The sequence below is a fragment of the Lagopus muta genome, chromosome 18 (assembly GCF_023343835.1).
Source record: "Lagopus muta isolate bLagMut1 chromosome 18, bLagMut1 primary, whole genome shotgun sequence".
In the NCBI taxonomy this organism is placed as follows: Eukaryota; Metazoa; Chordata; class Aves; order Galliformes; family Phasianidae; genus Lagopus; species Lagopus muta.
Genome location: NC_064450.1, coordinates 5,997,907 through 6,019,216, shown reverse-complemented (window position 1 = coordinate 6,019,216; position 21,310 = coordinate 5,997,907). Strand labels below are relative to the sequence as shown.

General features: G+C 59.8%; 1 protein-coding gene across 6 annotated transcripts in view; it reads right to left on the bottom strand.

Moving 5' to 3' along the window:
* Positions 1 to 559: 559 nt before the first annotated feature.
* Positions 560 to 21,310, bottom strand: part of SDK2 (sidekick cell adhesion molecule 2) — a 41,171-nt gene continuing 20,420 nt past the window's right edge. For 2 of the 6 annotated variants that reach the window (XM_048965382.1, XM_048965386.1), the window contains 42 exons: positions 18,546 to 18,652; positions 17,700 to 17,847; positions 16,419 to 16,552; positions 15,376 to 15,487; positions 15,046 to 15,236; positions 14,855 to 14,938; positions 14,585 to 14,779; positions 14,330 to 14,446; positions 14,002 to 14,169; positions 13,690 to 13,792; positions 13,328 to 13,504; positions 13,113 to 13,249; positions 12,742 to 12,889; positions 12,531 to 12,671; positions 12,272 to 12,453; positions 11,904 to 12,019; positions 11,017 to 11,212; positions 10,714 to 10,812; positions 10,324 to 10,515; positions 10,113 to 10,234; positions 9,935 to 10,044; positions 9,703 to 9,853; positions 9,362 to 9,599; positions 9,169 to 9,284; positions 8,838 to 9,027; positions 8,510 to 8,608; positions 8,044 to 8,238; positions 7,766 to 7,967; positions 7,466 to 7,569; positions 7,281 to 7,351; positions 6,983 to 7,118; positions 6,300 to 6,356; positions 5,975 to 6,076; positions 5,691 to 5,806; positions 4,783 to 4,969; positions 4,310 to 4,675; positions 4,052 to 4,177; positions 3,253 to 3,417; positions 2,978 to 3,118; positions 2,171 to 2,309; positions 1,901 to 2,027; positions 560 to 936 (listed from right to left, as the gene is read on the bottom strand). In XM_048965382.1, coding sequence (XP_048821339.1) covers positions 583 to 936; positions 1,901 to 2,027; positions 2,171 to 2,309; positions 2,978 to 3,118; positions 3,253 to 3,417; positions 4,052 to 4,177; positions 4,310 to 4,675; positions 4,783 to 4,969; positions 5,691 to 5,806; positions 5,975 to 6,076; positions 6,300 to 6,356; positions 6,983 to 7,118; positions 7,281 to 7,351; positions 7,466 to 7,569; positions 7,766 to 7,967; positions 8,044 to 8,238; positions 8,510 to 8,608; positions 8,838 to 9,027; positions 9,169 to 9,284; positions 9,362 to 9,599; positions 9,703 to 9,853; positions 9,935 to 10,044; positions 10,113 to 10,234; positions 10,324 to 10,515; positions 10,714 to 10,812; positions 11,017 to 11,212; positions 11,904 to 12,019; positions 12,272 to 12,453; positions 12,531 to 12,671; positions 12,742 to 12,889; positions 13,113 to 13,249; positions 13,328 to 13,504; positions 13,690 to 13,792; positions 14,002 to 14,169; positions 14,330 to 14,446; positions 14,585 to 14,779; positions 14,855 to 14,938; positions 15,046 to 15,236; positions 15,376 to 15,487; positions 16,419 to 16,552; positions 17,700 to 17,847; positions 18,546 to 18,652 — 6,361 coding nt within the window. In that variant the 3' untranslated portion in view covers positions 560 to 582. Of the gene's footprint in view, positions 937 to 1,900; positions 2,028 to 2,170; positions 2,310 to 2,977; positions 3,119 to 3,252; positions 3,418 to 4,051; positions 4,178 to 4,309; positions 4,676 to 4,782; positions 4,970 to 5,690; positions 5,807 to 5,974; positions 6,077 to 6,299; positions 6,357 to 6,982; positions 7,119 to 7,280; positions 7,352 to 7,465; positions 7,570 to 7,765; positions 7,968 to 8,043; positions 8,239 to 8,509; positions 8,609 to 8,837; positions 9,028 to 9,168; positions 9,285 to 9,361; positions 9,600 to 9,702; positions 9,854 to 9,934; positions 10,045 to 10,112; positions 10,235 to 10,323; positions 10,516 to 10,713; positions 10,813 to 11,016; positions 11,213 to 11,903; positions 12,020 to 12,271; positions 12,454 to 12,530; positions 12,672 to 12,741; positions 12,890 to 13,112; positions 13,250 to 13,327; positions 13,505 to 13,689; positions 13,793 to 14,001; positions 14,170 to 14,329; positions 14,447 to 14,584; positions 14,780 to 14,854; positions 14,939 to 15,045; positions 15,237 to 15,375; positions 15,488 to 16,418; positions 16,553 to 17,699; positions 17,848 to 18,545; positions 18,653 to 21,310 lie in introns of those variants that run through there. The other 4 variants (XM_048965384.1, XM_048965383.1, XM_048965385.1 and 1 more) reach the window with 4 other exon arrangements.

The following is a 21,310-nucleotide window of genomic DNA, read 5'->3' as shown; positions in this document are numbered from 1 at the left end:
CTCTCCAGGGTGCAAATCATAGGAGACATCAGCACCACTTGCACCCCTGGGGGCTGCACTGGGCCAGGGGCAAACAAAGAGGGCAATTCATCGTCCACATGGCTGCTGGCCCCATTTCTCAGAGGGTCCAGGCTGGGGGCTTCACCCCCAGAAGGTTACACAAACAGAGCCCCTCTCCCCACACAGTCTCCTCTGCATCACCGCCCATTCCCACATGCTTGTGGGACCCATAAGTTGGGCTGTGGCACAGCCAGGGCCCCTCTGCAGCCTCCAGCCAAAGGGTCCTTAACACAGAAAGCTTTGGCCAAAAAGAGGAGCTGGGTTTTGCCCCCAGCCCCAGCACTGTCACTTGGCATCCTGCTCCAAGTCCTGCAAAGGAAAGGAAAAAGCCTGAACCTGAGCAGCCCCTCCTCAGGCTCTCAGCATCTCCATCCTCTTCTCCTCCTTGACGCTTGTTTCCTTGATTTCTTGCATTCTTTTTTATTCTTTTTTTCTTTTCCTTTTTTTCTTTTTTTTTTTCTTTTTTTTTTTTTTTTTGCTCCTTTGTTTCGTGTGGTTTTCTTCTGCTCTCCCCTTTAAGTATCAAACAAAAGAGGAAAACCCAGCGATGGGGGCTCTGGAGCCGGGGGCCAGGCTGCTGGGCGGGCGGTACAGGGTGCCAGGTTGGCTGGGGGGGTTGCCGGGGGTCTGTGGGGTGGGAGTCCTGCTGGCTTTGGGCCGGAAGAGGCTGCCCTGCTGTGTGGAGGTGCTGTTGGAGAGGGGTGTGTGGTCGGGCTCCCCAGAGTCGCTCTCGGTGTAGCTGTACGCCTGTGCCCGTGAGATGCCCTTCTGCTGCCTCCGCCACGAGTTGTAGTAGGTGGGGTCACTGATGTAGTGGTTGACAAAGGAGTGGGCTTTCTGGTGACCAGGATCCACCTCGTACTCGCTGTCGCTGCCCTAAGGGACAGTGCAAAGAGTGAACGTGGGGCAGAGCCGCCCGTCGCCACCGAATCACAGAGTATCCCCATAACGATCATCAAAGATGGGGAGAGCTTTCCCAAAAGATGGAGGGGGTGAGAACGGCTGCAGCACAGCAGGGGCGGTTCTGCTTTCTGCTCAAGCGAAATAAAACCTCGCACAAAAGGGCTGCGTGGCCCTGGGGCCCCGTTGTCCCCGGGGTGTGAGGACGGGGGTGCTGGCGGGCGGCCGCCTGCCTCCTGCTCGCGGTAATTGGATTCAGCTTCTCCTCGGCGCGCACAAAGGGCCCATTGAGGGGCGGCGGGGAAGCAGCACCGCGCCAGCTTTCGGCTCTCGCCGCTCTTCACAGCTCCTCAAAGACACTCGATCTCCGCAGAAGGGAGCGGGGCTGGGATCCGCGAAAGGAATCGGTGCGGGTGGAGAAAAGGGAGCTCGGGGCTGACCCTGCCTGGGGACAGGGCTGTGCCGCAGGGACCTCCCTCCCGACCCCCAGGCTTCGGTCACCCCTTTGTCGCTGCTTTGCAGCATCCGGTCCCTGGGGTGATGCTCTGTGCTCCCTGAGGGCTGTGCTCCTGCCCGGCCACAGCTGCCCGCTGCTCCATCAGGACACAACAGTGCCATTCTGCAGGCTTGGCAGAGCTGCGGCCGTTGCCATCGGTGACCGGGCAGCAGGACAGTCCCCAACCCCGTGCTGTCCCCTGCAGTGCCACATCCCCTGCACATGGGTCGGGGCCGTGCCAGCTTCCCACTGGGTCTGTGCCTTGAGGCCGTGGGGAAGCACTGCTTAAGGGCAGGATGGGGCACGGGACAGGCAGTGCTGTTCCCAAACACAACCCAGATCTGCACGGTGTGGGGAAGACGCATTAGGAAGGCTCCCAGCAGTGCTCATCTTTCTCCCAGCCCCTGAGCCCCCACATCCCAGCCCTGTTTGTGCAGTGGGTACCTGGGAGTCGGAGACCTCGGAGGGTTTCTCTGTCAGGCTGCTGCTCTCAGCGGGGATCAGGTCGTTGTACTTTGTCACATCCTCATCCGAATAGTGCAAGCTGCCGGGGCTGGGGCGCGGCGGGGACCTTGGGGACAGGCAGGTGCTCAGCACAGGTGCAGCTCAGGGCACAGAGGGATGCCCCTGGATACACCAAGAGCCCCCCCAGGACTGTGCCCATGGGCACAATGTCTGACCAGCCCCTTCCTTTCCCATGGCATGGGCCCCTACCGGGTGTAGATGCCATTCTTTCTGCAGAAGGAATTCTTGACGGAAAGGCGCCGGTTGTTGAGCTCCAGGGCAGGGAAGCTGCTCTCATCCAGGCTCACCATCTCACCGTGGGTCAGGGCGTTTGCTTTGGAGCCATTTCCTGCAGGACAGGGACTCAGCATCCTTCAGGCTCCCTGAGCCCTCCAAATGGGGAAGCGGCATGGGGTGATTCAGCCCCATCCCCTGCCCCATCCCCTGCCCACACTGAGGGCAGTGCAGTCCAGGAACACCCATGAGATGCCCTGTGCCCCCAGCAGAGCCAAGCTTTGGCTCACACTCTGCCCTGCTGTGCTGCCTCCAGTTCAGCGGCTGTTTGCTTAATGAGGAGGTCTGGATTTTCCCCACAATTTGAGCCCTTGATACAGCTAAGAAAACAGGGCTGTGTTTGACTAATCCCAGTGACCTCCGCCGAGCCCCTGAGCTGCCCTGACTCCACAGCTGGCAGCAAGACAAACCGTTTATTTAATCCTCAGCTCCCAGCACTCTCCACATAGCATGCAGCAACTTCCTGGGACATCAGAAGAGCCCTGGAGCAATCACCCTGAGGCAGGCTGGGTGCTGCTTCGGGTGCTCACCACCCCACGCAGACCCCAAAAGCAAGCGGGGATGCCCTAGAGAGACTCTGATATGGGGCAGGACTCTGCAGCCCCCAAACGATTCCCCCCTGCCCAGCATGCAGCCTCCCATCAGGCACATCATCCCTCCTGATGTCCCCAGCAGGTCCCCACCACTGTCACCACCCCAGAATAGCAGAACCCCAGCGCTCACCCGAGTCTGACTTCTTGGCATACTTCTTGCTCTGCCCGCGGATGATGAGCACGAAGACAAGCAGGAGGATGAAGATGAGCCCCACCAGGGCAATAACCACCAGGAACCACCACTCCTCATAGAAGGGGTTGGCTTTCTGGGCTGGGGGACAGCATGGGACGGGATCAGAAAGGGACTGCCAGGGGTGGGCAAACTGGTATGGATAAGGGGACCCCAGGAGGGTCGAGCTAGTGAAATGGGGATAAGCAGGAGGATTCAGCATCCCCTGGGGGTACCTGAGACAGAGGGGGATGGTGTGCTGGGGGTCCCATAGCCATAATCATTGACAGCGATGACACGGAAGTCGTAGCTGACCCCCTGCTTGAGGATGTCCATGCTGAAGGTGTAGGAGGTCACTTCTTTGGGAATGTCTTTGATGAGGATGTCCCAGAGCCCCTCGTCTGGAGGAGAGAAGGGGATGGGAGGGCGAATTGATTTCCAGGCAGGGAACATGTCCCTCTGCAGCCCCCTCCCCACACCCACACTGGGAGCATCCCCTCTGCCATCTGGAGCCAAGCTCGCTCGCTGCAGCATCGTTAACACGCCACAGCATCCCACAGAGCTGATTTATCACCACCCTCCTCGTGGCCAAGGGCAAGGCAGCTCCCTGGGGAGCACACAACCACACAGCACCGGCTCCCCATTAACAATTGGTCAGATCATCTGTGCTGTGATCTGCAGCACAGAGAAGTCATCAGTGCCAGGATAGAGGAGAAAGTGCAGCTGTGCCCGCAGCTCCCTGCTGCAGGAGTGGGGACTCTTGTTCAGCAGCCCTACAGTTCAGGATGGCTTCAGTGCCCCTTGGTCCAATTCCCCTGGCTGAGGGGACACCGTGACTTCTATGACTGTGAAATCTGAGCTGCTTGGTGACTCACTCGCCCCTTTCCATCTATCCCTTATTAGCATTCTGAGGGCAAGCACACAGCCAACACCAGCTCCTAACCCCTAACTCAGCCCACTGCACGTCCAGGAAGAGCTGGTGCTCCCTGCCTCAGTTTCCCTAAGCCCAGAACACCACTGGTGGAGCTGCAGTACCTGAAGGCCGAGCCTCAATGACGTATCTTGTGATGGGTCCTTGGCCGGGGTCTCCACTCGTCCAATGGATGGTGATGGCTGAGCCATAGCGGGAGATGAAGGGCTCTCCAGGAGGGCCAGGGGCACCTGGGGACCCAGAGCAGAGCTGGTGGCACAAGGGGACAACCCACATGGGACCCACATGGGGGATGAGCACCGGGGAAGCGTCCCCAGCCATAGCTCCTCTATCACCCCAGCACCCCCACAGCCCCCCACTACCTTCCCCTGGCCCTGTGGTGATGTTGGCTTCAACGTCCGGTCCGTAGGTGAAGGTTTTAGCCCTGATCCGGAACCGGTAGGTGATGCCCTCAGCCAGGTCCTTCACCTTCATCCACAGCGGGCTGTTTCCCTTCACATCCACCGTCACAATCTTACTGACACCTGCAGGGATGGACGCTGAGCCGGGACCCCCCCGAGTCCCCTCGGATGCCCCCGCTGTGCCCTCACCGTCCACGGGCATGCAGGGCTCATAGATCAGCCTGTAACCCTCCAGGATGCCATTGGGCAGCGGTGGTGGCTCCCAGGACACGTTCACTGATGTGGTGGTCAGCTCACTGAATCGGATGGAACCGGGGGCGCTGGGGGCTGCAAGGGAATGTGGGGGGAGTCAAGGACAGCTCAGTGCTCCTGGGGACCCTCCAGCACCACATCAGCCCCAAGCACTGCCCTGTGGAGCTGTGCCATGGCCCCACCTGCCTGCTGTGTCCGGGCCGTAACTGGGGTGCTGCGGGGTCCGTCTCCAGCAGCATTGAAGGCAGCGATGCTGACCCAGTAGGAGGTGTATCCTGTCAGGTTCTTCAGCTTCACCCCAGTCTCGGGCAGGAACAGTGTCTTCACTCGTGTACTCTCATTCTGCCGCTGTGCCTCCCAGAAGTGGATCTGCAGGTTCAGAAGAGGTGGCACTGACACCCCAGCTTGGTGTGTGATGCCAATTCATTCCTCCTCCCCACCAAAGCCTTGTGCTCAGCCAGCTGGCACAGCCCTACTTCAAGCCCCCAGTCCTGGAGTGGCTAGAGCTCTGGGTATGCCAGAGGGAAAACCCAGTCCCCCTCCAGCATGCCTCCAGCATGGCTCCAGGCAATGCCAGGCATCAGACAGACCGTTGCTTGCAGCTGGCTCAGGGACAAGCATCAGTGCACTGCACATCAGTCGTGCTGAGATCACCTCTGAGCTGCTGCCAAATCTCAAAGGACAGGGCTGGGAAGGAGGAATCACGATGGATGCGGATTTAGAGTGCAGGGCAGGGCAGCCCGGCTGCATTCCCATCAGTGACCCTATCAGATCCCCAGCATCCCGCACCGGGGACCGGGCGCATCCGAGGACCGAAGGCGCCCTCTGGTGCTCAGAGGCGGGCAGAGCTACCCGGCTCGTTCCCACATCCCTTCCCCGTCGGCACGCACAGCATCTTCCTGGAAACCCAGCCAGGTACCCAGCTTCTCACCAGGGTACCCAGCACCCTCCAACAACACTCGCACAGCATCTCCCCAGCACCTTCCCAGGGCACACGGCACTCTGCCAGCCTCTCCCCAGGTCATCCCCACAGCCCCAGTGTCCCGCAGCCCCAGCTCAGTGCCAACTCTCAGGTGATGGAGCCCGGTACCTTGTAGCCCTGGATGTCCCCGTTCTGGCTCTCGGCGGGTGGTGGCTCCCAGGTGACATCCAGCTGGGTGGCAGTGGCTGCCTTCACGGCCACGTTCTGCGGTGCTCCGGTGGGCACTGTGCAGAAGGAAGGAGCAGTATCACAGCCCAGCTACAACCAAGGTGGGGGGGAAAGCCTCCCTCAATGTGCAATGGCCCATTGGGGCTGTAAAGAGGGGATGCAGGGGGGGCACAGGGACACAGGACAATGTACCAGGATGTTCCAGCCCCCTCTGGCAAACTCACCTGCTTCACCTACAAAGACCTCCTGGGGGGGACTGGGGGGTCCCTCACCCACTGCGTTGTACACACTCATGCGAATCTCGTAGCGCCGGTGCTTGCTCAGGTCTGTGGGGAGAGAGGAGATGGGTGAGCAGAATGCCACCTTCCCAAGGGACCCCACAGAACCCCCTCTCCAGGAAACACGAGAGAGTTCCCAAGGGGCAGCGGCAGCAGACAAGCAGAGGTGTCCCCTGGACACAGGACGTGAGGATTCACCTCGTAGAACAGGCAGGCAGAGGGGAGAGACACAGGGGGTGGCAGCGTGGGGGGACAGGGAGCAGTGACTTACTGTCCAGTTCGTACTGGGTGAGGGACACCTCGCTGAGGTTGTGCACGGCATAGACAGCTGGGTGGCACAGAGTGGTGAAAGCAAGCAGTGTTAGTTCTCCTTCCAGCACTGCCTCCCACCCAGGGTACCCAAAAGGAGCCCATCACCTCTGAGGACTGTCACAGCACTGAGGAGCCCTCTAGTCCCCCCATCCCCTGAATAGGACAAGCAGGATCTGGGCATCAGGGTCCCCATGGGGGATCAACTGCTGCTGGGAGCAGTCTTGGGCTCTACCCTTATCCCTCATGTCCCCATTGTTACTAAAGCAGCTGTGACCCCATTCCCTCCAGGGCCTGAGGATGGCAGCACACAGACACGCACAGCAGGAACATCACACAGACACCGGTGTTACGTGCACACTTATGGACACCCGTGTGACAGGCACAGAGGGGTCTGAGCACAGCAGGACTCAGCCACACAGCACAGCACAGTGCGTTAGGGACAGTCTGACTGATGGCACACAGCAAAGTCTGACTTGATGGCACAAAGGTGACAGCTCCGTGGGTCACAGCTTGGCTCCAGAATGGTACCCAGCACTGAACACGGGTGCAAAGCATGTGATGCAGGACACTGCCCTGCTGTCCCCCGCCCACCACCACTGTGCCCCACATGTCCCTGTGCTTCCCGAGGCCACAAACACTCACGGGTGAGCTCAGCCCACGTGGTGCTGGGGTTGCCAATGCTGTGCAGGGTGAAGCCACGCAGGGTGTCGTACAGCAGCTCACGGTAGCGGAGGCGGAAGCCCAGCAGGATCCCATTGATCTTGTCTTCAGATGGGGGCTGTGGAGTGGGGAAGGTGAGGGGCTGCTCTCAGCCAGCACCCCCTGAGATGGCTGTTCCCAGCCTCAGCAGGGTGCCTTGTACCCAATGCCCAGCCTTGGAGAGCCATGGAGTGCCACACAGCACTGCCACCCCTCGGTGCCACCTCCATGGGGACAATACCTGCCAGCGGATGAGCACGGATGTGGTAGTGTGTGGGGTGACAGAGAGGATGGTGGGGGCTTCCTCGGGGGCTGCAGGGCAGAAGTAGGCGGTAAGGCTTCAGAGACAAGCAGGACACCTGATGCCACCATGTCAGTGCCATGCAGGAAGGCACAGCACCACCCCCAGCCCTCAGGGGCACCGACCTGCCTGCAGGGTGGTGAGCGACTCTGACTCCTCGCTGTACTCGCTGTCCCCGATGTCATTCGTCGCTTTCACACGGAACTTGTAGGAGGTGAAGGGCTTCAGCCTGCATGGGAACAGAGCAGGATGGGGACGGTGAGGCCATTAGGCACTCCTTGGGCTCCATCCCTCCCACAGCGCTTCACAACCCTGCTGTGAGCGCTTCCCATCAGGTGGGGAAACCGAGGCACTGGGCAGGTGCCCAAAGCAGAGCCCATCTCTCAGCAACCCCCACCGTGACTTGGCATCATTCCGTGCCTCACCTGTCCACGATGACGGCCGTGGCATTGTGGCTGACGGATGCAGGGTGCAGTGCCCACTCACCGCTGGGCAGCTCACGGGTCTGCACCGTGTAGAAGCGGACGGGGGAGAGCCCATCACTGCCCGGCTCCCAGGACAGAAGAACACTGCGGGCACGCACGTCCTCCTGCCGCACCAGCGGCTTGCTGGGGGGCTGCGGGCGATCTGGGGGAGGCAGGGGGCTGAGAGCATCGTGGGCACAGCACCGGCATGCCGAGCCGCAGGCTGGACCCCCTCATACCTCTCTTTTCCGTGGTCACCACCAGGGCTTCAGCTGCCTCTCCCCAGCCCTTGCGGGTCTGTGCCGCGATGCGGAAGAGGTAGGTGGCCTCGGGCTGCAGGCCGGTGGCCGTGTACTGCCGTGTGCTGGGGCCCAGCACCTCGCTGACAGCCGCGTTGGCCGTGGTGGTGTTAAGGCGGTGGGTGAGCTGGTACGCTGCAGGGATGGGGGTGGCACCGTGGAGGACGGCCCCTCAGCACTCCCCATTGCCTCCCCTCCATCCTTGCCCCACTCCGAGCCAGCAGTGAGGGGGTCACTCCCTGCTATGTTTGGGGTGGAGCTTGCTGATGTGGGGGCAGCAGGCTGTGAGATGCTAAAGGGTGGCAGGGAGCTGGCCTCTGCCTCTCCCATATTGCTCCTGGCTCCCACAGGCTCTCTGAATCCCTCTGCAGAGCATCATGGCACAGCCACAGCAGCTCCCACCTACCCAGGATGATGCCGTTGGGGGCTGCAGGCGGCTGCCAGATGAGCCGCACAGAGGTCGTCCTCACTTCAGGAAACAGCATCCCCACAGGAGGCCCAGGTACTGGAATGAGAGAGGTGGGGTTCACCACAGAGCACACGAGTGAGTGCAGAATGCCCAGCCCTATGCAGATAGCAACCATTCCCATCCTCAGGGAATGGCATCCTGCGTGTCCAGGTTAGAGAAGCCCCAGGGAGCAGAGATAGGAAGAGAGGGATGACACGACCTTAGGCACCCTGGGTACCCCTCACCCTCTTGGGATCTTTCTGCCCTTCTGTGCACTGGCACTCACCATCATCCAGAGTCCTCTCAAGGACAGGGGGCCGGCTGGGCACGCCGTCCCCAATCCTGGTGAAGGCCAACACACGGATCTCGTACAGCGTGAATTTGCCCAGCCCTGTCAGCTGGGCGCTGCGGGAGGCATTGCCCTCTGCTAGCCAGAACTGGGCACGTGCTTCTGAATCCTTCTCCTTGTACATCACCTGAAACAAACCCATGTGACACAGCTGGGCTTCCTAGGTCTCCCAGGGTGGAGCAGAACAGGCTCTCAGAGGTGGCACAGCCTGGGCAAGTTGTGGCTCCTGGGGCAGGGCACAGACACTGGGGCTGGTGTAGCTGCTCACCTTGTAGCCCAGGATGAGGCCGTTGCAGTCTGCCTCGGGGATGTCGCTCCATCGCACCAGCATGCTGCTGGAGGACGTGGCCTGTGCTGACACATTGCTGGGGCCGGAGGAGGGCACTAGAGGGGATGACAATGAAAGGTCAGCACTAGGAATGAGTGTAGGTCAGCATTGGGCCGGTGGGAGCTGCTGGTACCTGACTCCCGCGTTCGTCCCAGCACCAAATGGCTCCAGGGCCCTGAGCCAATGGCATTGAAGGCTTGGACCTGCACCCGGTACTCGGTCCACTCCTCCAGGTCCTCGATGGTGTACTCTCGCTCCACACGGTCATGGATGGTGTGCACCACTGCCCGCCCTCGCCCATCCGAGCGCAGGTAGCGGATCCGGTAGCCCACCGAGTCGGGGTTCCCATTGTATTCCTGCTCCAGGAGAGGCTGGCACAAACAGTCACCATCATTCCCAATGTCCCACAGCCACTCCAGGCTGTCCCAATGGGCACTGTGCCCACAGGTGCAGACCCTCAGGGTCCACCCTCACCATCCAGCGCAGCCACAGGCTGGTCTCACTGGCTGTCCGCAGGGTGACATTAGCAGGTGCCACATCCGGGGGAGCCTGCAGGGTCTGGATCCTCCTGGAGGGTAGGCTGGGGGGGCTGGTGCCCACGATGTTCACCTGCCGCATGCGGAAACTGAGAGGGGAGAGCAGGGTCACAGCGGGGACCAGAGTGGTCTGGTCTCCTAGGAAGGATGGCACAGCCCTGGCCACTTGCCTGTAGTAGGTGTAGGGATTCAGATTGGGCACTTCCATGGAGCGGGCATCAGGCTCATTAGCCAGCTGGTGGACGAGCCCCCACTCTTCAGCTTCACCATTCTGGCCAACCTGCAGGAAGGCAGTGGGGTGAACTGCCACCCCAGCACCCCTTTTGCCACCCCACAGCCATCCCATACCTGTGCCTCCACCTGCCAGCGAGAGATGGAGGTTTTGCCATCATAACCCGGGCGAAACTGGAGAGTGACGGAGCGGGGACCGATGTTGGAGATGCCCAAATTGGTGGGGGCACCGGGCAGCTCTGCAGGGACAGGGCAGGGTGGGTGGCACCAACTTGCTCGCCCCCAGCGCCAGCTGCATCCCACGGTGTTCCCACACCACCACACTCACCTGGTGGCACTCCCGAGGAGATGGTGGAGGAAGAAACCTGGCCCTGGCCCTTGGAGGTCATGGCAGCCACCTCGATGGTGTAGGTGGTGAGGGCGGTGAGGCCGGTGACGCGGTACTCCAGCGTGACGTTGGGCAGGTAGTGGGTCACCCGTGTGTTGGTGCGGTTGTACTCCTCCCAGGAGATCCGGTAGCCTGAAGCACACCCCGTGCCATCAGCCCCCAGTCACCCACCCCGTGGGGCTGAGCAGGGTGCAGGGAGATGCTGTGGGGTTGGGTCATGGGAGATGCTGCGGGGTTGGAGGGCAAGTTGCTGTGAGGTCAGGGATTGGAGGAAGATGCTGTGAAGCTGATGCAGGCAGATGCCGCAGAGTTGGGGTTCAGCATCCCTACCTGTCAGAATACCGTTCTTCTCCAGGGGCTCCTGCCAGCTGACCTTCAGGGATGTGTCCAAGATCTCACTGAAGCTCAGGTGTCCCACAGGGCCAGGCACTGCCCAAAGACACCCGGGCTCAGCACACAGCCACGCACCCACGGGAGCCCATAGGACCCAACACGAAGCGGGCTCCCCAGGCACAGGGCTTCCCAGGGCTCATGGGCACCCCGTGCCACATCCTCCCCCAGCACCAGCAGGATCCAGCCCCACATCACTGGGCTGCTCACTGCCACCCTGGGGCGCGCAGAGCCTCCCCGTACCGTCCTCGTGGGTGCGCACCAGCTGGGGCGGGCTGCGCGGGCCGTCCCCCGGCGTAGTGAAGCACAGCACTGACGTCAAATACTCCGTGAACTTCTTCAGCCCCACCACGTAACCCACGTGGACGCTGTCCTGGAAGTTGGGCCGCACCGTCACCACCGTCGCCTCTTCCTCGTGTTCCGGCTCCCAGGCAATAAGCTGCAGGAATCGTCGGAAGGTAAGGAGGTGCTTGGACAGGCACCATGGTCCCCACCACACGAGCGCCATCCTCCCAGCATCCCCAGCCCCGTTTGTTTATTCAGCATTGATTAAATATCAATTAATGATGCAGGGAGCACTTGATGCTGTCTAACTGGTACGTGTGCACCCTTACGAGCCAATATGGAGCGTGCAATTAGTGATTAACTCCAATTGATAACAGCACGTAATCACCAGCTTGCCTTCGTTCAGGAGGTATGTTTGGGCATTTAATTGGTATTGTGTAAGATAGCCTATAGCAACTTAATTAAATACTAATTAGGCCCTAAAAATACTAATCAAAAATACTAAGTGGCATTTAATAAGAATGTTAAATATCCTACTTGCTCTGGTTATCTCATTCAGCAGCAATTAAATTCCTGAACTTCTTTTGAGTGGATTAAGAAACAAGTTCAATGTTTCAATTCAATTTAATTAACGTAAATTTGAATTAATTGCAAATTGCAATTAATTACAGTGACTCCAAGACCACGCAAGTGTTAAATCTCAGTAAATATTGTTTTAACAGTTGGGCTGGAATCCATTAACATAGCTGGGGGGACTGCAAGGAGGAGTCATGCTACACTGTGTGGGTTGGCCAAGGGGCTTCCTGGTGCACGCTTCTCAGGGAGATCTGCGAGTGACCCCTCACCTTGTAGCCCTGATTGATGCCGTTGATGAACTGAGGGCTGGGGGGGTTCCAGGTGAAGCGGATGGTGGTGGAATTGGTGGCCTCAGTCTGCACGTTGCCCGGGGGCACAGTGGGCACTGTAAGGATGGAGGGCACGCTGGCAGCAGCTCTGGCTCTGCTGGGTCTCCTCCCTCAGCACAGGGACCCCAGGCATCCAGGAGTGCCTCATCTTGGGGCCATGCCCAATGCTTGGTCCCTGTGCTCGTCCCAGGTACCCCCCCCCCATCCTCCTAAGCCCATCCCCATCACCTCTGTGACAGAGCACGGCTAGCCAAGCCAAGCTCCCACCCCACTGGTGCAACCACCAAGCTCTGCCCAGCCCTGCCTACCTCCCTGCAGCGTCCACTCCGTCACCTTCATGCTGTACACCCCCAGGCCAGCGCTGTTGTACGCCGCCACCTCGATCTCGTAGTTGGTCCAGATGATGAGGTCCTCCAGGAGCAGATTGTTGACGTCAGCATTGGTGATGTTCTTGAACTGGTAGCCCACGGGCAGCCCGGCCAGGCAGTAGCTGGGGACCAGCTGTCATCAGTGCTGCATCCCAGGACAGTGGGGACAGGGTGCCCACGCTCCCCCACAGGCACCTACCGGATGATGTAGCCCTTGAGGACACCGTTCTGGTGGCTCTCAGGGGGTGGCTGCCATTGGATCATGATGGACTGGTTGGTGCGGCCGCTGGCGATCACGTTCTGGGGCGGTGCAGAGGGCGGCTCCTCGGGCAGAGACACTCTGAGGGGCACCAGGTGAGGATGAGCACTCCGCCTATCCGCAGACACGTGTCCCCCCCACTGCCACTCACCTCTCTGTGTCCTTGCTGAACTGGCTCCTGCCCACATCGTTGACAGCACATAGGCGGAACTGGTAGGAACGGGCTGGCACCAATCCCCGCACCACCACCCATGTCAGCTCGGGGTCGACGCTGGCCAGCAGCACTGTCCAGGGTGCATCTGTGGGGAGAAAGCGGTGAGCAGTGGAGAACATCTCAGGGTTCCTGCATCCCCTGCCCACTGGTTGAGCAGTCCCACGGTCCTCAAGCTCCACACAGCATCTCTTCCCTTCCCAGTGTGATGACAGAGACCAGGCTTCAGCCCACATCTCCAGATGGGGGCAGCTGAGCCAACCCCCACAGGGACAACCCCCAGGGTCTGGGAGGTGGGCACAGCCCCTTACTGTTCTCAGAGATCTCCACGAGGTAACGCAGCAGGGGGCTGTTGCCATCGAAGGGCTTGGCCCAGGTCAGGTTGATGGCCCGCTTCTCCAGGGGGCTCAAGATGGCCACGGGGCTCTCGGGGGCATGGGGGAGCTGCCTGGACGGGGCGGGGGACACGGCGGTTAGGGCAGGGGGCACAGTGGGACACGCAGCACCTATGGGGTGGGGGTCTCACCGAACACGGAGGTGGGCACTGCGTGAGTCATTGCCACCAGCCGAGAGCACCTTGCAGGTGTAGGTGCCAATGTCCCCCGACCAGGTCTGGGAGATGTGCAGTGTGCCCGCCTCGTCCAGCCGCAGCCGGGGGCCGCTCTCTGTGCCCAGTGGTGCACCATCCTTCTCCCAGACGTACCTGTGCCAGGTGGGAGCCCGACGGGGTCCAGATGGGAACCCAACGGGGTCCTGGCACCCTGCAGCCTCCCGACAGGGGGGACCCAGTGCAGGGATCCCCGCGCACACGGCACCAGGTGGCACTGCAGGACCACCGAGCGCCAGCACACAGCGCAACCCGCCTCAACCCCCGGCCCCGACCCCCACCTGACATCCACACTGGGGTCGTGGGTGACACCGCAGCTCATGGAGGCCTTGGTGCCCTTGATGACACTCTGGTCCTGCGGTGGGTCGGTGATGCGTGTCCGTGCTGTGGGGGGAAAGGATGAGGGAACGGCACTGCCTGAGGGGCTGCAGGGTGCTGGCAAAGGTGCAGATCCACCCAGCTAATAGGACTGGGGACAGTGTCACAGGCGGCCACGTGGCTGCAAGTCTTAGCATCCCTCCAAGCAGAGCAGCCACGTTCTAGTCCCTGGCACTGCACCCAGCAGGGTCTGACCTGCAGTGCAGGCACCTTACCCCAGACCACCAGGTCAGCGGAGGCTTCATCCACGCCACGGGAGTTGGTGGCCAGGCAGGTGTAGGTGCCAGCATCAGTCAGGTGCGCGGGGCTGATGAGCAGGCTGCCCGACTCCAGCAGGGTGAAGCGTGGGAGCTGCACTGAGCCGCTGGCCAGGATCCGCTCCCCTGGGGGACAACGGGGGGGTCTGTCACCCACAGCCATCAGCCAAGCAACGAGCTCAGGACCAAACCAGGAGGATGAAGATTTGGCTGAGCCCCGTGCAATGAGCTTGCCAAGGACCCCCTGGACCATGCATGCAGGGCACCATGCCCCCAGCCCCTGTACCTTTCTGCCAGGTGATGGCTGGGCGTGGAGCCCCCGAGGTCTCACAGTTGAGGATTACAGACATGCCATCGATCACCGTGCTGTCCTGGGGACCCCTCGTGATGTTGGGGGCGATGCCTACGGAGCAAAGAGATGCACAGATACCCCCGAAGCCCTCCCCAGTGCTTAGTCTTGGCAAAGGGGTCTGTCCCTGTCTGGGGGGTCCCATCCCATGCAGGGCATCCTGGGCTCTGGGACAGGGGGGCTGACACCTACTGGTCACAGCCAGGTACGTGGTGGTCTGCACCTCTCCGGCCGCGTTGCGGGCGAAGCACTGGAACATGCCAGTGTCATCAGGGAGCAGCCCACTGATCTGCAGGCTGCCATCTGCCAGCAGCTGGAAGCGGGACAGCTGCTCCGGATGGATGAGGGATGCGTCCTTGTACCAGGCCATGTCGGGAGGTGGCACACCTGCAAGGACGGGGTTGGGTCAGGCACAGGAACATGTTAGGTGTGAGACCACAGCAGGCACGGGGTGCAGTTCACCTTTGGCTTGGCACGGGATGGCCACCACCTTCTCCATCTCAGCTGTGATGTGCCTCTCCGGCTCCTTGACAAACTGTGGGGGCTCTGCAAAGGGAAACACGGAGACAGGCAGCGTTAGCACTGGGATTCTCCACACCCATCCTGAGGGGCTGAGCCCGGCCCCACTCATTGCATGCACGGCAGTGCCTCACCCAGCACGGACAGGTAGGCACCCTCAGCCACAGCAGGCACACTGCTGCTGCGCAGCACAGCCTCGCACTCATAGTAGCCACTGTCACCCAGCGTGGGGTTGAGGATGGTGAGCCGGCGGCTGTAGTCACTGATGCCACTGGAGATGGGCACGCCGTCCTTCTTCCAGATGATGTGCAGCTTGATCAGTGGCCTGGGGAGGGGAGGGGCAGGAGGATGCCATGAGCCAGCCCCCCTGCGTCCCATACCTCCTACCCCATGGCGCATCTCACCCCTGCTGAACAGAGCTGATGGGGGTCCCCCAGCCCCATCCCATCCCCGCTGCTACTCGCCTGGCGTTGGCCACGCACTCCATGGTCACCTCTGAGGTCCCGGCCACCACGCTGGTGTTCCTGGGTGGGACAATGATGGTGGGTGCAATGGGATCGGCAGGGCCACCCACGTCTGGGGAGAAGCAGGCCAGAGCGACAGCCATCAGCACCCCCCTCCCTCCATATGCCATGGGGGGGCAGGAACTGCAGGGCTCTGCTCTCCTGCAGCACACCCAGCCCATCACAGTGGCATCTGGGAGTTTCTCAGCTCCCCATTCACCCTCTCCTCCCATAGGATCCTGTGTCCCCCACAGCCTCCACCCCATACAGCAGCTCCTGCACAGCACCAGCTGGCAGGGAAGGAGGAGAAGGGAGTATATAAAGCAAAATAATTGCAACAATAAAAAACCCTCATGTAGACGCTGTAAAAATGTGATCGTCGTGAAAGCTGCTGATATAGCTGAATCCATAAACATGGGCTCTAAGTTGTTTATTACGCACTGGGATGCCAAGGTACGGAGCAGCTGATTAATGGGGCAGGAGGGAAAGGGGAACAAGCACAGCCCTGCATGGGAACGCATAACAGCAGCCATGGAGAGAACAGCAGGAGCTGGGACAAGAGGACCAGCGTCACTTTGAGACATGTTCCTTAGGATGGGGTCATCACTGGGATAGGTACCAGAGAGGGGACCCAGAGGGCAGGGGGGTGCATGGTTCTGCAATAGACTGAGGCTGATCCAGAGCCACACGGATCAAGAGTGGTCTTTGGCCAGCACAGGGGCACCAGCAGGGCAGCAAAGGAGCTACTTGGCACCATCCTGTCCCAGATCCATCCCAGCACCTGAGGGCACCCCAGCAGCACCACGATTAGGATGGCACAGGGAGCAGGGCTCCGCTGGTGCTGCAATTAGCACTGGCCGCCGTCTGCAGCACAGCCCAAAGTGCCTAAATAAATTTGGAGGCAGCCAAACCGTTAAGTCAGCAGAAGCGGAGCCTCCAAAGAGATTTACTGCAAATTAAAGGTGGGTGGCAGCCAGGCGGCGCCAGGGGAGCGGGGCACTCACTGGCCACGGCGAGCGTGATGGGCTGGCTGGTCTTGTTGTCCCCGTTCTTGTCGTTCACTGCCTGCACGTAGTAACGTCCTGCATCCGGGGCCACCGTGGAGAGGATGACCAGGGTGTTATCCAGCGTGATGGCTCTGTGGGGTGAGCGTGGCATAGGGGATGTGAGCCGAAGGAGGATCAATCGGGATCTCCCCACTACCCCACATCACAGGGGGGGAGATGGGATCGGACCATCCCAAACCCAATGGGGACACAACTGATGTGCTGGGACCCCTCATTTCCCTGCCCCATGGGTACAGATGGGATCAGACCATCCCAACCCTAAATATGTGCCCATCGTGTGGGGGAGCGTAGCTCAGCCACAGACCCTACAAATGAGCCACAGGCTGAGCCCCACGCTGCCCACCCACCCTCCCATGCACAGCATCCATGGAGCACAGTGGATAGTGCAGATTAATAGGGCCCAGGTTATTTATTTATTTTTTCTTAACGGAACGATCCAATCTGCTGGAAACATAAAATGGTTTGGGGAGGAGGGGGGGGGGGAGAAGAGTGGAATATATTTTACCATTAAATATGAGATAAAGGAGTTTTATCTCCTCAATCCTGCTTTGCAAATAGAAAAGAGACCAGTTCAATTCCTGCATAATGTGGGTTACAAATTCAATTCCCACACGCCGTGCTGCCAGCGATGGGCTCAGCATGCAGCCCCATAGGGACGCCCCACATACACACACCATGCACGCTCCTCCACATCAGCTGCTGCCCTGGCACGTGCTGAGCCCCCCCTGCCTCCCTCCCCTAAGGCTATTTTCTTTTTTTTTGTTGTTGTTAAATCTATTTCCCTGATGACAAACAGTCGCCAAGTCCCTCCCTGGGTTTTAGTGCAACAATCTCAAGACATCTGTTAAACATCCTCACTGCTGGTTGAACAAGGACGGCGGCAGCCAAGGGAAATGGACTATCTCTGGATGCTGGGGGGATGCTAGGGGGATACTGGGGTATATTGGGGGGATACTGGGATGGGGGTACTGCCAGAGTACCGGGAAGATACAGGGGAGATACTGGGATACTACTAAGGAGATAGTGGGGGGATACTGGGGAGGTATTGGGGGTATAGGAGGGGAGTACTGGGAGAGTACTGGGAAGATGCAGTACTGGGAAGATGCAGGAGGATACAGAGGAGATAGTGGGAAAGTAGAGGGAAGACATAGAGGAGATACTGGGAGAGCATTGGGGAGATATTGAGGGGGCACTGAGGAGGTACTGGGGTATACTCACATTCGGCTGCTGGGGGAGATCTTGCGCCCATCACGGAACCAGGTGACCTGGGGCTGGGGGAAGCTGGCGATGCGAGGTGCCCGGATGACAGCTGCCTCCCCATGGGACACACTCTGCTCTGTCTCACTGTCCTCAAAACTCCCCATGTCTGCAGAACACGAGAGAGCAGCATCAGCCAGCGGCAGCGTGGGGACCCAGCAGGATCCATCCCCAGCAGGGAGCAGGCTGGAGGCGACAAGGACGGGCTCCCCACAAAGATGCAATAGGGCCATGCTGGGTTCTGCTCTCCCTTCATCCCAAGAGCCATCCTTGCAGCACTTGGAGCTGATTAACCCCATCACCCACAGGACCGTGCTGTGGGTTCAGTGAGGACGGCTCAGCCCTGGCACGGCTCAGCCAATCCCTGCAGGGAGAAGCAAAGCATAACCTTGGCTCCACACACACGGTAGTGGCACTGCTGCCCTGCACAGCTGAGAAAAGCAGAAGCGAAGCAGGGTGCATTGAGAATGGGAAGTGGGGGGATTTTTATTGACTTCCCTTAATTGCTGTAATTAAAAACATGTAAAGAATCTCTTTTTAATGACTTTGCCATTATCATTAGTTGTTAGCGCAGCTGCCTTATTAATTTCCCATTAGCTCCCTGATTTGTCGCGTAGAGGTTGATGAGGATAGGGCTGGGGGCATCCCACAGGGAAGGGACTGCAAAGAGGGGACACAGAGCCACCATCCCCAGCCCCCCGATAACCCCAATGCTGATCCCCCTCCACCCCCCTCAGTTCAGCTCTCCTGGTCCCATCCCTCCCAGCTCAGGGCTGCCCAGTGTGCCACCCCATGTTTGTCACTTACAGGCCACCTGCACCTCGGTTTGGCGCTGCAGCAGGGCTCCCATCCGGTTGCGGACGATGCAGCGGTAGAACCCAGCATGCGTGCGGTCCAACGAGGTGATCATGTACCTATAGGATTGGGGGGCACTCAGCACACGGCCCCCGGGAGAGGCTGCAGGTCCCAGGGCAGCACTGCAGTTGTTTCATCAGGTGCTGACACCCTCCCCAAAAAAAAGTGGCTGCTGGAGGTGTGTGTGTGTCTGTGCAATGCACCCCTCTGTGCATGCAGGCAAGGCCACGCATGCTGCAGGAACAACCCTAGCCCTAACCCATTTTCCTAGGAGGCTCACAGTTATGTTGCCAAGCACACTGCCGTGCTCCTTCCTGATCCATCCCCTGCATGGTTTGGAGCCATCAAAAGCAGAGACGCAGCCTGGGATGTGCAAACGGCGCCACCTCCTCCACAAAACCAACCTGGGGACACTTCGCCTGCGATGCCCCTTCCCACACACACACACAGAGATTCAACAGCCTCATCAGGGCACAGATGCTGGACGCTGGGGCTGTCCTGGGGCTTCTGAGCATCCCGGCTGCCCAAAGCCCCTCCCCAGCCCCATAGACACCCAGAGTCTGAGCATCGCTCTGCAGCTGAGCCACCTTATCAGTCCCACTGCCCTCGTGGCTGCTCTTATCAGACAGCAGACCTGAAAGCTGGTAAGCAGATAAAGGGAATAACCACATCTTCACTCGTCTTCCACCACCCAGCATCACCCCACTGTCGCCAGACCTCCAGGGGTCATCCCCAGTCCCTGGGGTGGACACCCCCATCTGCTCCATGCCCCCAGAATGGACTGCAGCTCCCCCAGTCTCACAGGCAGCAGCCCCATGGGGGACAGCTCTGCATCGCTGCCTCCCGAACAGGGAGTGCTCTGAGATAAAGTGGAGAGGGAATAAATAAGAAAGCTCCAACCCTCCTCTCCCGAAATCCAATCTTGCATTAAAGCACGCCGCAGGCTGTTGCAGCAGAGCTTTGTTTGTTCTTTTGATAACAGAGCGTAAATTAAACTTTCATAAGGCATGAGGAACACGTCTCCTCTGCTGGGGATCTCCTGGCATGGGAGCTGGGATGGGGGCTGCCCCCGAGCCAGGGTGGGTGCTCAGCCCCTGCCCCACATGCAGGAATTGCACATGGGAGTTGTGGGCTCTGGGATCTGGCCCCAGGCTGCTTTGGGGATGCCCTGACAGCTGTGCTATGGAGCAGGGCCGAGCTGGGTTTGCACACAGAGATAGTGCCTATGGGAATCTGGGTGTGGAAAAGGAGATGGGGGCATTCAGGAGTGAACCTGCTGGGAAGAGCCATGTGCCCACTGCCAGGCATGGTGGGGGTGGCAGCTCCAGCACAACACTGCCACCCATATGGGCACAGACAGGGCAGGATTTGGAGGGGTCCCATCTTCTCGTGAAAAGGAAACATGGCAGGGAGGAGGGGGAGAGTCACACAGCCCCAGCAAAGGGCACGCTGCGTGCCAGGGACTGCCTGTCCCCACCGGGAAGGGAGGATGCCCTTTGGGAACAAGTCCTTGAGTGTCACGGCTGATATTTAAAACGATCCCTGCAGGCTTTAAATAAGATATTTCAATTGCAGGGAGCTGTCAGGAACGGATGCGGACACCAGAAATAATGGGCACGCTCTCCTTGTGTTGTCCTCGCTCATAAATCACACGCACGCACCGCGACTCCCAACCGCACGCACGGACGGCGGCCGATGCCCACATGAACCCCACGCATGGAAACCCCTGGCCCTCCCTCCACACCCCCACCACGCTCAGAGCACCCCCCAATGTGAAGCATCCCCTCAGCAGCATTCCCCTATGGGCAGGGGGAGGCTTTGCCCCCACCAGCCCAATTAGCAGAGCCCTGGCCCCGTGCCGCTGGAGCTGCAGGAGCTATTACAGCAACCAGCTTTGCGCACACCTAAGCGGATGAAAATAGCCTGGAGAAAGGAAATCAATTACTGGGCGCAGTCTGGCCTGCAGTTATTAAGCAACGTGAGCAGAGACTTTGTTCTCTGCCACTTGGCTTCTGCAGAGCCTCCATCCCACATTGCTCCCATGCAATTTCCGCGAGCGTGGCCACAGGAGGACAGGGATTGAATTTGTGCTGCTCACGGGGTGGGAGGAGCAGGGAGGCATAAAGGGTGCGGTGCACAGCCCCCCTGATTCCAGCTGGGGGCTGCAGCACCCAAAAGCTGACCTAACCCAGTTGCTCTGCCCACAGGCATGCGCTGCACGGGTTCAGGCTGGGATAGAGGTCCTGCCCCACTCCCAGAGCATCCCTGGCTGCTGACGCCTCTGCTTCAGTGTTTGTTTGTTTTGCATTTAAGGACAGAGGTTGACAAGGCATTGTGCATGGGGAAAAGCACTTCTGAAGCAAGAAATGACCCACGCATCAAAACATGCCGAGATGGCAAACAGCCACAGTCTCAAGGCTCAGTCAGGAGGCGGCTGTGCCACGCTCACACCGGGGGCCCTGAAGCCAGAAGCCACATGCCAGGGGACCACGGCTCTGCAGAGCTGCCAGCAGCAGGAGGAGGATGGGGCAGATGGATGGGATCACATCAGAAACCGCATCCTCTCCATCCATCTATGCAACCCAGAGGTGCCTGCGCCATTCCCGTCAGCAGCTCAGCTGTGCACATGGAAGCTTCCCAACCCCCATGGGGCTCCAGCCAGAATCAGAGCTGCAAACATCCCAGAGAAGCAGCTGCTTTCAATCTGGGGCGCACAA